Source organism: Kogia breviceps, chromosome 11, assembly GCF_026419965.1.
Source record: "Kogia breviceps isolate mKogBre1 chromosome 11, mKogBre1 haplotype 1, whole genome shotgun sequence".
NCBI classification, from domain to species: Eukaryota; Metazoa; Chordata; class Mammalia; order Artiodactyla; family Physeteridae; genus Kogia; species Kogia breviceps.
The window spans coordinates 101,516,115-101,532,817 of NC_081320.1; the positions used below are offsets into that span (position 1 = coordinate 101,516,115).

Here is a 16,703-nt window from a genome sequence, read left to right on the forward strand (position 1 = left end):
GTTCCGGCTACGGGAGGGAAGAGCGCCCTCTGATCACTCTGAGAGGTTATTTGTGGTCTTCGGTGCTGGGTTCCTCCTCCTTTTAAACACCGGGAGGAGCCGAGGTGTAACGTAGCCTGCCCGCCAATTCCTGGACCCCTGGAAGGAGCCAGAGGCTGTGCGGGCTTTAATGGTCTTGGTTTTCTCTTTTTGCTTTTGTTTTTTAGTTTTTTATTGGAGTATAGTTGATGTACAAAGTTGTGTTAGTTTCTGGTGTACAGCACAGTGTTTCAGTTATCCATATATATCTATTCTTTTTCATATTGTTTCCCATTATGGTTCATTGCAGGGTATGGAATACAGTTACCTGTGCTATACAGCAGGTCCTTGTTGTTTATCTGTTCTATATATAGTAGTGTGTATATGTTAATCCCAAACTCCTAATTTATCTCCGCCATACCTTTTCCCCTGTGGTGACCATAAGTTTTTTTCTGTGTCTGTGAGTCTTTTTCTGTTCTGTCAATAAGTTCACTTGTACCATGTTTTAGATTCCACATATAAGTGATATCATATGGTATTTGTCTTTCTCTGTCTGACTTACTTCACTTAGTAGGATAATCTCTGGGTCCATCCATGTTGCTGCAAATGGCAGTATTTCATTCTTTTTATGGCTGAGTAGTATTCCATTGTGTATATATATGTACCACATCTTCTTTACCCATTCATCTGTCGATGGACAGTTAGGTTGCTTCCATGTCTTTGGCTGTTGTACATAGAGCTGCTGTGAACATAGGGGTGCATGTATCTTTTCGAATTAGAGTTTTTTCCAGATGTGGCCAGGAGTGGGATTGCTGGATCATATGGTAGCTCTATTTCTAGTTTTTTAAGGAACCTCCGTTCTGTTCTCCATAGTGGCTGCGTCAGTTTCCATTCCCACGAACAGGGCAGGAGGGCTCCCTTTTCTCCACACTGTCTCCAGCATTTGTTATTTGAAGACTTTTTGATGATGGCCGTTCTGACTGGTGTGAGGTGGTACCTCACTGTAGTTTTGATTTGCATTTTTCTAATAATCAGTGATGTTGAGCATCTTTGCATGTGCCTCTTGGCCATCTGGATGTCTTCTTTGGAGAAATGTCTATTTAGAACCTCTGCCCGTTTTTTTGATTGGGTTGTTTATTGTTTCAATATTGAATTGTATGAGCTCTTTGTATATTTTGGAAATTAAGCCTTTGTCGGTCGCATTGTTTGCCAATATTTTCTCCCATTCCGTAGGTTGTCATTTTGTTTTGTTTATGGTTTCCTTTGCTGTGTAAAAACTTATGTTTGATTAGGTCCCATTTGTCTACTTTGCCTTGGGAGACTGTAACAGTCTTGGTTTTAATGGGTTTTGCCACTTTTGGTTTATAGACGTGGTTTGGTGAGTGACGACTTGCATTTACGCTCATGACAGTCGTTGCGGCAGAACGGTCCCTGCTCCCTCAGCAGCCGGGAGACTGGCAGCAGCTGCCGTGTGCGATGCTGGCAGTGGGTGTCAGGTACTGTTTAAACACTTGGAGGAGCAGCCACTCATCAAGTTCCCATTTTATTGATGAAGAAACTGAGGCATCGGAAGGCCGGGTGACTTTCTCAAGGTCATGCGTCTAGCGGGGGCAGAGTTGGGATTTGTGCGTTGGATTCTGGTTCTGGGCGGTGCCCTTGACCGCCCGACAGCGCCTGTTCCATCGGAGGTCCACACGTGAGAGGGCTGTTTAGAGCCTGCTAATCCATCCTGAGGCCACACCAGTGTAGTGTACGTTTCTGGCTTTAGACATTCACTCCCCTTGCGTATTTTAAAATCATTGTTTCTTGGAGTTTCTGTTGTGCTTAAGACACTGTACCAAGAGCTGAGGGTGGGAAGATGTGAGGCCGAGTACCAGGCTCCGAGAGCCACAGCACATCCCACAGGGCGGGTGCAAGACGGCACTGACGGCGGCCCGTTCAGTGGGCGCGGCTGGAAAACCACGTTGGTCCTTTCCTCGAATGCATAGCCAGAAGTCTGTGCCCGTCCTGCAGCCAGGGCACCACGGAGGGCAGGGGGAGGGGAGGGGAACCGTGGTGGATTCAGAGCCCGAGCCGGGCCTGGTCCCACCGTGGGCCGCCCTGTGGCCAGTCTTTGGCCGCCTCCCGTAAGTGAGGGTGGGATTCACTGCCGGCTCCCCGGTCAATAAACGCCTGTGAGAACACTGAAGTTTTAAGAGGAATCAGTATCCTTTGGGCCTGTACGATGAGTCCCCACAATACGGCTCAGGATGACATGGTGGGGCTTCGTGGAGAATACGTTAGTGGGTGTGGCTTCTGTCCACCGTGTCCCTCCGGTGATGTTGGCAGCCCTCCCGGCTCGCGTGTCACCGTTCCCGTCCTCCCAGACTCCATGGGTCCCCCGAGCAGTGAGGTGCTGAGTCCCTCTAGCTGCCCGTCTAGGGGTGTCCGGTAGCAGCAGGTCAGAACGCAGTTGTTTCTGTTTACAGCCGCAGTTTCCCATTGATCTCTGCGTCAAATAAGAAAATAGCATTTTTTGAGTTTAACCGGTTACTTTGTGAAAATAAGCTAAGGGAGGAAGTAGGTTTTCCCAGGAAAAGAACGATTTAAGGCCCCTCCTTATGAAACCACAATTCTGAGATAAAATGGTTGAGGTTCCTAAGAAGAATGGCGTGCCGGAGGAGCAGGGAGAGAAACTAGAACCCACGACATCGTCGCGTGCTCTGCCGAGTGGAGGCGGCCCGGGAAGGACCCCGCCCCACATGCCACCTGGTCTTTCCCAGCACGCGGCCTGCGCGCCCCCAACTGACGCCGACTTCGTGTTTTCTGTGCAGATGTGGAAAGACTGGCGCCTTCTTTCAGGGTGTAGGTGCTCAGCTAGGCAAGGGGAGGCGTACGTTTTCTCACGGCCCCGGTGCCGAGGAAGAGCGTGTTGGAAAGAAGGAGGTCAGGAAATCCTCCGGGGGAGCAGTCTCTTTGGGGGGCCCCGAGGAGGCCTGTGGCGGGTCGGCCCCCGGCCGTGCCAGGACCTCACACTGGGAGGCCGTGCCTCCTCCCACCAGGCCAAGGAGAGCGGGCTTGGAAATGGTTTGTACTCCATTTAACGCTTACAGATTTTGTGGGCTCTCGTTTTTTGTGACTAACAGAAATAGAGCCGATGGGGCTCTCTTCGCTGGGATAGCTGTGCGCTGGCCAGCGTCAGATGAAGATGATTTCACTGGGGGGTGGGAGCCGGTGGGTCTGCAGCTGAATGTGTGCCGTGCGTGCAGGATGCCTGTCTGCGTGAACATGAGGGTGTGTATTTCGTCACATCCTCTTCTGTCTGGGGTTCAGGTGGATGTACTTCACTGGGGTCACTTTGTCTGGTGAGCGGTGAGAAACCAGCCACGTGGAATACTGACCACAGAGGCTGTTGGTTGTGATTTTGCGGATCAGGTTTACTGTTTTGTTCCAGTGCTGTTTCCTTCAGGGTATGGATGTGATGAACTCTTTTTTGCCAAAAACTGCGCATGTCGTGGCTGCCTGTTCCCAGGAACAGCTTCTCTGTTAGTGATGAGTGTGAGGTGGCCTGGCAAAGAGAAGCACCCTCTACCCCCACCTCCGGCTCATCTGCCACTTGCCTTCCCGCGAAGAGGAAGCAAAGCTCCTGCGCGGCCTGGACTGAGGGCCGCTGGGGTGAGGTGCAGCCCATCAGAGGGCCTGGCCGGCATCGGGTGCGTGGGGAGTGGGCTCGCCCAGAAGACCGGGGTCGAGGCCCCTGCTCCGCGGCTCGCGGTGCTTACTGGGGAGCCGCGCGCTGACGGAGGCTCTCTCCGTCTCCGTCTCTGTCTCCGTCTCCGTCTCCGTCTCCGTCACCGCCACCATCCCGTTTTACCCGTGAGGAGGCGTGCTGCTGACGCTGACCACGACACCTGCCATGTAGTGCTGAGCTGCCAGGCGCCGGCCCAGGTGCTTTATGTGAACTACCTGGTTTTCTGTTATTAGAATGTCTTCCAGTTTATTGAGATATAGTTGACATATAACATCGTGTTAGCGTCAGGTGTACAGTGTAACGATTTGATACCCGTACGGTTCAACGCTCTCGGCGACTTTCAGATACACAACACAGTATTGTTAACTATGGTTGCTGCGCTGTACGTTACGTGCCCAGGACCCATATATCTTGCAACTTGAGGTTTGTACCTTTTGACCCTCTTCACCCAGTTCTCCCACCCACACCCCCACCTCTGGCAACCACCCATCTGTTCTCTGTATCTGTGAGCTCGTTCTTCTTTTTTTTTTCCAGATCCCACATACACGTGAGATCTTTTTCCATCGGACTCATTTCACTTAGCATGGGGCCCTCCAGGTCCATCCACGGTGTCGCTGATGAGGATGTCCTTCTTTTCACAGCTGAATGATACTCCACTGTGTGTACTCACCACATCTCCTTTGTCCATTCACCCCGCGGTGGGTACTTGGGTTGCTTCTGCGTCCTGGCTGTTGTGGGTGACTCTGCAGTGATCATGGCGTGCACCAGCGATCTAGTTTTTAGTTTAACCCGGCTTTAGGTGCACTTTCCCAGCGGGGACTTTGTTGCAGTGATTTACAGGCTGGTGGTCCTATTAGCAGTGGAGCCGGGATTTGAATCTGTACAGCTCGGTTCCGGAGCACCTGACCCACAGGGCTTCAGGCTTCAAGGATGTTGTTTCTGGGCAAGGATTTCACGAACATTCCTTGTTATAAAGATGTTTTCTTCCTGTTGGTTTTTGTCATAAAGAATAGAGATATAATGGCCCCCACTTTTGAGTGATGTGTGTAATAATGTTCAAATATTGGGGTTTAGAGGCCAGTGAGGTCACAGATCTTAACACAGGCCCCCGTTATCTCTTTAGAAGTAGATTGTATTTTATAGACCCGAGTATTCAGTTGCTTGTCACAATGTCCCAAACCTGCTGGTGTTATTCCTCTAGGCACTGAGTTGTGTGACACGTGCCACATCACCAGAATCAGTTTTGGCTTCTGAGTTTTGGGTAGCAGGTGAGGAGAGTTCTGACTGCTGGGGGAGCATCTGAGCCTTGCTGAATTCGTCAGCTTCCTGATTTTGGATACTGAGGGCTTGGGCAGTGAGAGTTCAGACAACAAGGGCCGCCTGCATTATTCTCATACAGTCATCTGATAGAAATTAGATGGAGTTCCAGAATATAGGGCAAGTTTTTGATTAGCCTCTTGTTCTGGAATCAGAACCCTGGATTGTCTCTTACACTCCCGACTAGCCTCTTTGGGTCCCATCTGTATCGTCTCTCTGTCCTCGTTGACTTTCTGTAGCACCTCCAAATTTAGCGTCGTCTGGAAATTTAATTAATGTGCTATTTACTGCTCCTTCCACATCACTAATGAAGACGTTAAATAAGACATGGTCCCCAGGGCTCCCCACCGGACACCTCCTCACCGCTTAATACTCTGTCACTTATCAGTGCACTTTGTTTATGGTCCTTTCTCCAGGTTTCAGGCCACGAGGGGGTGCTTAGACAAAGCCCAATTTGAATTAGTTTTTCCAGTAAGACGGTACAAAACACTGTGCCAGATTCCTCCCTCAGCTCCAGATGTGTCGTTGGCTGCGTTCTTCCACGGCCTGGCGCTCTGCTCCATGCTCTTGGCCCCCTTCCTCTCCCCCTGCCCGGCTCTCCCCGGAGATGCAGGGAAGGGCCCACCAGCTGCCCCAGCTTTGTGAGGCTGGGACCCCGTCTCGAGGTGGTTCCTCCCACGGTGCTGTGCCCTGGCCACTGTCTCCGTCTGCTCTGGTCTCCGCGACAAACGCCACAGACCGTAGCGTGAACAATAGAAATGTATCCGTCACAGCTCTGGGCTGCGGTCTGAGATCCAGGAGTTGAGGGCTGGCTCCTCCGAGGCCCCTCCCCTTGGCTTCTCCCTGGTCCCGTGAGATCGTCCCTCTGGGTCTGGCCGTGCCCCAAGCCCCTTTTCTTACGTGGATGCCGGTCCTGTCAGATCCGGGCCCCACCATAATGACGCTACCTAACCTTAATCACTTCTTTCAAGGCCGTGTCTGCCAATATAGTCACATTCTGAGGTGCTGGGGTTAGGGCTTCAGCATGTGAGTTTTGGGGGGCACAGTTCAGCCTCTAAGAGCCGTGGATCCTTTGATTCGTTGATTTATGTGAGAGGTTCAGGGAGGGGGTTCTACCCTGATTAGGTTCGCAGACCGAGGGGTGAGTAACCAGCCTGCATCTCTCCGCACGTTCCTGGTGTTTCAGGAGTAGATCCCCCCGTCAGGCCCGACAGCAGGCCTCCCCATACACGCTTTGCGTTGTGATTTTGACGAGAGGTGAGACCTTGAAGGCCTGCCATCTATTGTGAGGAGTCATTTTCTCCGACTTGCTCGTATTGAGGCTGTTTGAGATGTGGCTGGGAGGGGTGTGGCCAGGGAGGGCGTGGCCTCGAGGGCCGTGGACGGGAGGCGTGGCGGCAGGTGCTGTGTACGCGTCTGTGGCCAACTGGGCTGGGGCGGTGACGACGCTTGTGTGCTGGGTCACCGGGAAGGGCAGGATTTCCTGGGTGGAAGCTTTTTCAGGCTTGTGCTGGGTGTGGGGAGCAGCCACTGGAAGGGCAGGTCGGAGTGTCACACCCGAGCCCCCCAGCCAGGGGGGCTTTGGGGTCAGATCTGCATTTTCACGAGACCCCTGAGGGACGGGAGGGGACGGAGAAGGGGGCCGTGACACTGAGGGCCGCGGGAGGCCCTGCTCCTTCTCTCTGTCAGTGTCATTCATGTCACTGTGTGGTCCCGTGGCGTGCCAGACATAAAACCCTGTGAAAATAGCCTTTAAAAAAAGGTGCAAGTACCCTGAAATGAAAAAAGCCTTCTCGATATGCTGGTGAAATTTCAGGAAGACCAACACAGGCTCTTTAAATATAAAAAAAACAGAAATAAAGGTTACCCCAAGATGGAGAACAAAGGTAGAGAGTCGCACACGGGGTGATGAGTTCGGGCTTTTAGAAGACTTCCATGTAATTGGCGGCCAGGTTCACTCATCCCGAGACCCCGTGGAGGAAGGGCCGGGTGACTGGCAGCTGGTATTACCGGCAGCGGAAGCAATCTCGCTGCCCCGCGCTCGGGAGGGAGCGTCCCACGTTAGGACGGGATGAATTTTTCAGCAGAGGAAGGTGAAATGTCAGGAAGACTGTAGATCACGCCAGCGCAGGGTCCTTGGGAAATTAGAACAGTGAAAGGCTGACAGGGTGGCGGTGATGAAATACGGCTGCCGCATCCACCCTGCTCTCCTGGTGAGTGAGCTGAGGAGGGGTGGACAGACGGACGGCAGCCGCGCCTTCCAGCGCCCAGCATCTCAGGCCCATCGCCAGGCCCGCAGTTCGGAGACGGCCCAAGCTGTTGCTGTGACTCTGTGTGTGTGTGTCGGGGGTGGGAGTGGGAGAAGGCCCCAGGAGCCCCGTGGCGCCTGCTGACGAAGACCCCAGGGTAAGGGTGAAGGTCAGACTCTCACGATGACCTCTTCTTGGCCTCGCCCTCCCTCCCCACCCCCCAGGAGCCCACTGTCTCCTCTCTCTTCCCGTCCAGGCCCCAGCTTGGGCCTTCAGTTCTCACCTTGACGGCTGTAATTTGACTCCTGTAACTAATTTTTCTAAAGCGCAGATGCAGGCTCTCAGCCCTTGCTTCTCAGAAGCTGGCAGTGCTTTCCGCGAGCTGCGCAGCCAGCCCAGAGCATCGCCTTTCAGTCGGCGCCCTGAGACCCTGTCCCGGCCCTCCTGTTTATTCCCCTTGTCCTGGAGCAGTTAGGGGCCCTCTCGGGGCCACCGTCTGCATCTGTGAAGGGGGGGTGTAATTGTGGGATCGCGGCCATGTAAAGGGCCATCCCGCCTGTCCCACGTCTTCTGTGAGCTTGCCCCAAGCTGCCCTCCTGCCCTCCTGCCCCGCACTGCACGGTCCAGCCCCGGGGCTCCACTCACGCCCCGTCCGCCTGTACCTTTCCAGTTCTCTGGCCGATCTTCATGCTGATCTCTCCGCCGCAAGCGTCCTTCCTCCAGACCTCTGCCCGTCACCGTCCATCTCACCCTGAGCCGGCCTGTCCCCTCCACCACGCTGCACTGCACCGGGTGTCGGGGAAGGGATGCGGCGAGGTCCCCGTGCGTGGTGACTCCTGGATGAGGGGGTGCACGGGAGACCTGTGGGGAGGGCGCAGAACCGCGCGTGGGAGTGTGCGCGTTATTGTAAAATCAACATGCGGTACTGCTTCCGGAAATGAATACGCAAGTGCGCGAATCATCCTTGGTTCCAGAGTGAAACCTCCCTCATTCCACGGGAGGCTTTAAGGACGGCACATGCCGCTGGGTGTGAGTGTATAGCAGAAACAGAGCCCCCAGAACTCAGTATCTTTCCAGTGGCCCCTGGGCTCTGGTGAGACAAGGCAGGCAGGTGAGGCTGGAGGTGATGAGACCCAAGGTACTAGGGAGACCCCGCGGGCACCAGGGCTTTTCCACCATCCATCCTGAGAGCTCAACCTGTCGCCATTAGCAGGCCTTTCCTTGGAGTATGGAGGCAGGCATCCTGGCAAGGGGTCACCTGGGAACGGATCTGTGTGCCTGGTCCCACCTGCGCAGAGCTGTGGTCAGTGGCTGCCTTGGTGGGGTCGGCTGTCAGTTCATCCTCAGCTAGTCCTTCCGGGGAGGGGGAGGGAAGAGGGGCTGCCGGGAAGGTGGGGGGACGTCCACACGCCCCCAGTCCCCGCTGCGGCTTGGCTGATCCCGCCCGGCCCTCCGCCTGCCCAGGCCCTTCTCGTCCTTCTGTCCCTTCAACATGCATTTCTTACGGCCCCTGGTTTTAGGCACGGCTGTGGCCGTTAAGGATCTGAAGATGGACGGAGTGTGGAGCCAGCCTTCAAGGGGATTAGTCAGTAGGGACTTCCCTGGTGGTCCAGTAGTTAAGACTCTGCGCTTCCACTGCAGGGCGCATGGGTTCGATCCCTGGTTGGGGAACTAAGATCCCTCATGCTGCACGGTGCAGCCCCCCCAAAAGAAAAAGAAGACAGAAGGGGATTGGTCAGTAAAGGGGAGAGAGCCCCGATGCAACGGCCAGAATACGAGGAGGAGGTGGTGGACGACGACCTGACGGGGGTCACGGGGTGGTGGGGCCTTCCCCGGGAGGTGCCCTGCCTGCCCTTGTGCCCCCGTGTCTGCCCGGGGGGGGAGTCGGGGTCCCGGAGGCTGCTTCCCGCGGGGCCCGGCGGGGCGGGCTGAGTGGGGCGTCGGATGCAGCAGGTGCGGCACCTCCCTCTCCGTCCGTCAGTTGACTTGTGTGTCTGCCGTGCGGCAGGGCTTGTGACTCGCGGACCCTTGGTGCTCTGAGGGGCGCTTTCTGCCCCTTGGACGTGGGGCTGCTTCCTGGGGTGCAAACTGGCTGTGCTCATCGTATCCGGTTCCTGGCCTTGGTGTTGGGACTCGATTGTCATGGCCCTTCTCCCTGAGATCCTGTGGTTCCCTCCCCCTTATCTGGGCCTCATCTATAATCTGGGGATAAAACTTCAAGTTTAACAGTGAGTTACAGATAGGCACTGAAAAAGGAGAACACGCCCTGATGGCAGAAGTTAGGGCTTGGGAGGATCCTGGGATGCCGGGGCTGGAATCTCACAGAGTGTATCCTCAGGGGGCTCCTGAAAAGGCCCATAAGTGGGTCCAGAAGGTGAACTGGAAAGAAGCCTCCCCGCTCAGTGGGGACGTGCCCTGACCGCGGGTTTCTCGTCTGTGAACTCAGTTCCACGCCCCAGCCGCCTGAACGTCGGTGCCACCTTAGCCTCTGTCCCCGGTGCGTGGTGGCCAGGAGGGCCTGCGGAAGTCCCCGCAGAGGCCCCAGCTCTTTTCATGGAGGTGCCACCCGGAGGGCCCGGGGACTCGTCTTGGGGTTCAGAGGAGGGAGTGGCTGTGCCTTGGGGCCGGAGCAGGGCTCTTGCTCTCGGGCCAGTCGGTGGGAGCTGCAGGGCGAGGAGTCACAGCGGCTGTCGGGCCAGAGACACGCGGACACCCCTGAAGAAGTCAGGTGTCTGTCCCTGGGGGTGTCCAGCGGACACTGGTGACCGCACACACCCACGCTACAGGGGTCCCGGGTCTGGCGGGTGACTGGACCTCGTGGTCCTTCAGTTCCTGTCCAGCCCTGCAACTCTGCGAATTCCGCGTCGTGCCATCCCCTGGGCGTGACGGAGGAGGCGCGTCTACCTGTCCTGAGGCTGGAAGAAAGAGGTGAAACGTAGAGAGCATCAGGTTTCTGGATCTCAGATACTCAGCTGCCTCCTGTGCTCAAGGTGTGAACAAAAGCAGGTCCTTGGCCTCCTGGGATTATCTGTCGCAAACCACCCACAAAACAAAACTAAACAGTGTCTGTCATTAATTTCTAAAAATCTGTTTTTCAAATGTTAGAACAAGTCATTTCCAGATCCCCGAATTGTGGAAAGCGTGTTGAATCGGCCACATTCAGTAACTCATGCCTTTGGTAACTGACCTATGTCAGAATCGCCAAGGTGCTTTCATAGGAAACTTATGACACTGAAGAATGTAGGGTCCCTGCATGAGTTTTCCATTTGCTTTTGAAAGAAGAATCAATAAAGAATCTTACTTTATTATCTTATTTATAACAGACTCCTTGACCGTTTTACGGGACCTGATCCTAGATGGAATGGCACCAGGATAAGATGGGTATGGATTTCCAAAGTCTATGCACGTTTTCTGTAAAACTCTATGTAAATTTCAGATCCCAGATTATTCATCCAATAGGGAAGAGTTTTTCTGTACCTAAAAGATACAGAATTAGTAATTAGTGTGTTTTTGAAAACCATAGATTCTTTTTGAAAATCAGACTAATCTGAGAGTGTAGAAGACACGACCAAGGAGAATAAAATCCTTTGCTTCTCCTGGTCTGTCAGCAGTTACAGCACAGAAGGCCAGGAGCCTCTCCCTGTGTGACCTGATGCTTGTGCAGTGCCAGGCAGCTTCCCAAGCACTTCTCACGCCATTTCAGCTGATACTTCTGGCGGTCTTCTGGTGTAGACTTCGTCATAGAACCAGTTTTGTAGGTAAGAAAGTTGAGAGGAATTCATTTGCTCAGCGTCTTGTAGATAACTGTATCACAATCAGGTTTCCAAGAGAAATCTGCTTTCCCCCCTGATTATTTCCCCCAATGTATAGAAAATGAGACTGATTTATTTGAAAAAGAAATCTGATGCTTTGTGGGGGAAAGAATCATAAAACATTTTGTAGTGTACCAAAGTTTAATAGATAAAAATAAATTTTAAATATTTATATACTTAGGAGAGGCATCGTACCCAAGTGCAGGTGTACCCTACAGATTTTTTTTATGTGTTCTATGTAATATAGTACAAAGTTACTCTAAAGTTCAGATTAATTTATTATTTAAAAATTATCAAGACTTTAAAAAACCTTTGAGGACTTACTGGTATTTTTCCTTTTCCTAACAAAAACATTAAGAAGGAAAGATTTCTACAATATCCTAAATATTTTTGAGGACCTACTGGTATTTTTCCTTTTCCTAACAAAAACATTAAGAAGGAAAGATTTCTACAATATCCTAAATATCCTATTCTTTGGAAACTGTGTGTGTTCTTCAGGTTCTAGGGAAGAAAACATAACAAACACCTATTTGCTATCGTCAATCTTCAGTGACCCCTGAACCTCTGTTTTCTGACCTACCTCTGAACTAACAGTGTGCTTCTAATCTCGTCCCCGTTCTCTGACAGAATGTGATCTGCTGCTTGACACCTGCCCTCAGTGGATGCTATTACCTGTGTGCGTAGGGTGGTGGCTGGGTACCCCATCCAGGTCCCCAGGGGGGCTGTGCTAAAGACAGAATATTCTAGAGCTTCCCTGACCTCCCAGCACAGTCCAGTTCAAGGGAGCAGACTTTTCCAAAGATGTGTCTGTATCGATGCTTTGCTCCTCTCCTGGTTTGCTTCCACCATTTCCGTCACAATTCCCCTCCGGCTAAAAAGCAGGATGGGTGTCATGAGACAGGGAGGGAGGTGTGAGCTGATAAATTTCATTTGCACGCCCATGGGAGGTGTCTGTCCTGGTCCTGGGCGGGCACCGGCCGTGGGGAAGCCCCTCCCTGTAGTTTGGGAGGTGAGTTGTTTTGCAGACGGTGTGTAGTCGAGGTGTGTGAGCGTGCGGTTTGTTCCTTCTGCGGATCTGTCTTTTAATTGATGTACTTACACCATTTAATTTATTGGTGTGTTAGGGCCGAAGCAGGCCATTTATTATCTGTTTTCTGTTTCTTTGTTTCTCATTGCTCTGTTTCATTTTCTTACCTTCCTGGGGGTTACTTGAACATTTTGTAAAATCCCGTCTTGATTTATTTATGATGTTTTGAATCTACTGCTGTGTATTGTTTTCTTGATGTTTTACTCTAGATACTACACTTCACGTCCGTAACTTGTCAAGTCTACTTCCAGAGAAGTACAGAAACCTTCTATGCAGAAAGAAGGAACCTTCTTTGCCCTCCCCACTTAAAAAATATGATTATCTTAAGGTTTTCTCTACATACGCTGACATCAGATATGTTATTTTCCATATATGTGTATGTTTTTATTTGTTTTTCTTACTTTTAGTTAAAAGATATAAATTTATTCTCTCGCATGGTCCTCCGTCTGAACCACTTTGCCGCCAGTGCCACCCGCCCTCACGCTCTGGGCTTGGGGACATGTCCTGACGTCAGAGTTACAGAGTTAGAAAAACCGGAAAAGTATGGCAGTTCAGAAAGTCTTCATTTTAACCCGTGATACTGTTTCTGCAAATCGGTTTTGAATGATGGGGTTTGATGAGAATCATTCTCCGTTATTCAATACAATGTAATTATATAAGATTAAAAAAAATCTCCCATTTAAAAACAAGCAATAACTATTTAGTTGGGTCTCGTACTTGCCTCGTGTTTCCGTCTTGGCTGAATCGCACCATTCTGAACCAGAAGGAAAGCCATGTCCGGTCATGGGATGGTGGGCTTGGACAGCAGAGGACGAAGCTCTTCTGGGACCCCGAGGCCGTGGTTTTCATCACTTGTCTTACATTGTTTCCCTCGTGCCGGGGACAGAACACTCAGAAATCAAGTCAGGGACGTCTGACTTATTTGGGGCTGCTCATCATCTTTTGAATGGCCTTCCTGTATTTGGGGGAGATTCCTAGGTTACTGTCCCATTTCCCCTTATGGAAATAATCAGGTTTCCAGTGTCCCTTGGGGCAGGGACCCAGCAGGTGACCCAGGCTCCTCGGGTCAAGGTGGCCACGTCAGGGGACAGCGGGGGCTCCCACTGTCGCCGGTGTGGGGCTGCGGAGGCGTCAGCTGGGGGCTGGGGGTCGGCGGCAGCAGTGCTGTGGCCTCCAGGTGGGAGCAGGTCCCGGCCTGGTGTGGGCCGGCCTCCGCGATGCTCCGGTGAGGCTCCCGCTGGGCCGGTCCCGGCTGTGGTTTCCAGCACCGCCCAGACGAGGGCCTGGTTCTCCCCGTCACGACCGACACGCCCTCTTGTTCATCTCTTCTTTCAGTCAGCAGGGTTGGCTTGGTGGGCACAACCAAAGTGTGACGGACGTGCTGTGTCGGTGGCGGGAGGCCCCACCCCGGGGGTGGTGACGTGAGCCGGTGGTGACGGTGACCGCTTCCTGCAGCCGAGCTGGGCCGTCTCCAGTCACCACCCCAGGTCTGCGGGGCAGCATGGGAGGCCCAGCCCGTTCCCCTCCCGGTCGGGCCACCCAGGCCCCCGGGTGCCGGCCACCTGTGCGCCGCGTGGCCCTCGCCGCGTCCGGAGGCGACCCCGGCCTGTGCGGAGCTCACCGTCGGGTGGCGAGGACGGGCCCTACCCGGTGCCCCCGCGGCGGCGTTGCCCGGACCGGGGATGGGGGTCGGATACGAGCCGGGGCTGCGGGGCCGGCACCAGCTCTCCCGGTGGCGACCACGCGGCCACAACACAGACCTGCCCTCCTGGATGTCCGCTCGTCGTCCCCGTTCCTGCCTCCGGCGCCCGTCGTTTCCCAGGCTTCACGGGACCCGCTTTCTGTGGCCCGTCAGCGCGCTGAGAAGACGGCCGCGCGGGAAGAACTAAGGGGCAAAGAGCAGAACGCTGGGCCGGGAGGAGGACGGGGCGGCCTGGCCAGGCTGAGGGCCTGCAGTTAAGAGGAGGGAGGCCTTCTGATCCCTAAAGCCTGGTAGATGACGGGGCACCGTTTACCACTCGTGTTGGAATCGTTCATTTTCATGAGTGGCTTGAGAGGAGACAGGTCCTTCTAGGAAGAAGCGAATCCTGCGAAGTGTTGGATTTTATTTTTTTCTCTGCTTTAAAATCAGCTTTCCCCGTGATCCGGGAGTGCGGCACCAGCCTGCTTCCCCAGCAGGTGCAGGGTGTCAGGCAGGGGTACCCTCCACCCCTCGGACCCCCCGTGCTCCCACTGGACGCCCCGGCACCCGAGTGGGACTCGATCTGTGAGAGAGAGAGAGACCGAGACCGAGACCGAGAGAGACGGGGAGAGGGAGGGAACATTTCCGTTTCTGAAACTGAAAGCCTGTGCCCAAGTGGTGTTTGCAGTGGGCTGTGGGGTAAAGCTAGCGGTACGCTTTGCCCACTGGGGAAAAACAGCGACTATGTCTTTGGGCTCTGTCCCGGGAAAAGGAGCTGCGTGTGCGAGGAGAACCTTCGTCAGCGCCTTGTACCTGTGGCACTGCGTCTCGGAGATGTCGGAGGAGCCCGTGGAACCCGAGCCGCGCAGCAGGACCGCGGGCAGCGCCCTGTGGGGAAGGCGGAGGCTCGCGTAGCTTCATGGGGAGAGGATTCAGGACAGGGCAGAGCTCTGTGGCCCTGTGCCTGGGGACATGCGGACGAGGGCTCGTGTGGCCCGCAGGGCTTCCCCTCCTGACTCCGGAGGGCAGGTCCGGATGCAGCCGGGGAGGGGGAGCGGCTGGCACCGGGTGTGAGGCTGTCCTGCACGAGGGGCGGGGGCGTCCCTCTCACCGTGGGCGGGGCTGTGTGTTTGTGGGCTCCTCTCTCCCCCGGGGCACTAGCCCCGTCTCCACTGCTAGTGATGGGATGGAGCAGCCTGACCCCCGAGTGTGCCCCCCGTAGAGCAGATTGAGGGGTGCCCAGCTCTGCGGAGGACGCAGAGTACGCGTCACAGCCCTGGAACAGTGGCTGGAGGGTCCTTAGCACAGAGCCAGTTTGCAGACACGGCCAAGACAGTAAGACCTTAGGTCGTATCCGGATGACTTTGGAAGCCGTCAGTCCCTTCGGGTTAAATTTTCCTCCCAGGACACAGGGAGAACCTGACGGGTAGATCCAGGGAATCAGGTGTCACTTGACGTTAGAAAGACTGGGCTCCGTCCCACACGCCAGCCAGTAAAACTGTCACAGCTAGTCCTGAACAGGGATTTCCAAACTTTTCTTTTTTAAAGACACAGAAGCCATTTTTCATATGTATATGTGTGTGTGTGTGTTTATATATAGCACTATAGTATGTCTGTGTGTAGCGTGGCCAAGACCACAGCTGCTGGCCTGGCTGACAGGGTGGCCTCTCTCTGCTTGGAGTCTGTGATGTTCAAATAGCCACTACTGCACCTGATTAAATTCAAAGAAGAAATATCTTACCAAGCGCTCTGTGTGGTTTCTGTTAACTTCCCACCACGTTGCAGGAGCTTTCGAGACATCAGAAGGGTGGGGTCCAGCCGGAGTCAGAGTTGCCTGTGATCAAGCTGCCCATGACCTGACCACTGCCTAGAGTAACAACGAATCTCTCATGGCGTGGGTGTGGCTCTTACCTGGAGCCGATAGCAAAGTTGACCCACTGCCTGGAGACACGTGTTCTAACACCCGTGAGGACCGCGCCTCGCTGTAAACCCAGGAGGAGGGGGCCGGGAGTGTCTGGGCCGTGAGAGGGTCCGCAGAGGTGGTAGAGCTGCAGTGCACGTGGTGAGCAGTCCCGGAGGTGCCCGTGGACCAGGCTTCCTGCTGCTCTTCTCGGAGCCCCGCGGGTGCCCAGGTGGCAGGGTGGCTCACCGTGGAGCGTGCAGCGTTGCTGAGGGAAGAGCAGGAGCCGCGCCTCCCGTCTAGCCGGGGCCCCGGTCGTCGGCGCTGCTCCATCCCTGTCACCGGGCCCTCTGAAGGCCCGCCCTGGCCTTGGGCGCCACGGAGGGAGCCTCTGAGCCAGGGCACGGCGCCCTTTGCCCAGCGTCTGCTGAACGGCCCTGGGAATTCTCGTTGGAGTGGCCTGGCAGGTGGCGCTGGGGGCTGGCGGCAAGGCGCTCTGTGTATCAGAATGTTCTGAGCTAAAGTCATTCAGCAAGTCATGTCATGAGTCTGTAGATTCGTGATGTGGTAATTTCTCAAAGATTGTTCTGTTTTGGAATGAAAGGAAACAAAAGAAGTGCCGAGAAAGGATGGCACAGGACTCGGGAAAACTCATTCAGTGGAGGAAGAATACATTTTTTTATGCACCTGGAAGCCTGCATTGAACTGAAAGTTTTTATATAATTGGTTTAGAATGGCTGATCTGGTCTAATATGAAAGAGGACTCTTGGTTTGTTTTTGACCTATTAACGGCTATATTTTTCTAGATTTAGCCATTAAGGTTTATATTCAGTTTTAGTTTTTTTGCAAAACATTTCCCCTCCCGTCTCTGCCTCAAGTTGTATTATTTTGACAGTCGGTAAGAGGTGA

At 54.0% G+C, this 16,703-nt stretch overlaps 1 protein-coding gene across 12 annotated transcripts in view; it reads left to right on the top strand.

The window, feature by feature from the left end:
* Positions 1 to 16,703, top strand: part of EIPR1 (EARP complex and GARP complex interacting protein 1) — a 445,878-nt gene that overhangs the window by 17,157 nt on the left and 412,018 nt on the right. The window contains exon 4 of one of the 12 annotated variants that reach the window (XM_067008233.1): positions 10,638 to 10,695. The exons of 10 other annotated variants lie outside the window; for them this stretch is intronic. In XM_067008233.1, the coding sequence (XP_066864334.1) occupies positions 10,671 to 10,695 (25 nt within the window). In that variant the 5' untranslated portion in view covers positions 10,638 to 10,670. Of the gene's footprint in view, positions 1 to 10,637; positions 10,696 to 16,703 lie in introns of those variants that run through there. One more of the 12 variants, XM_067008234.1, reaches the window with a different exon arrangement.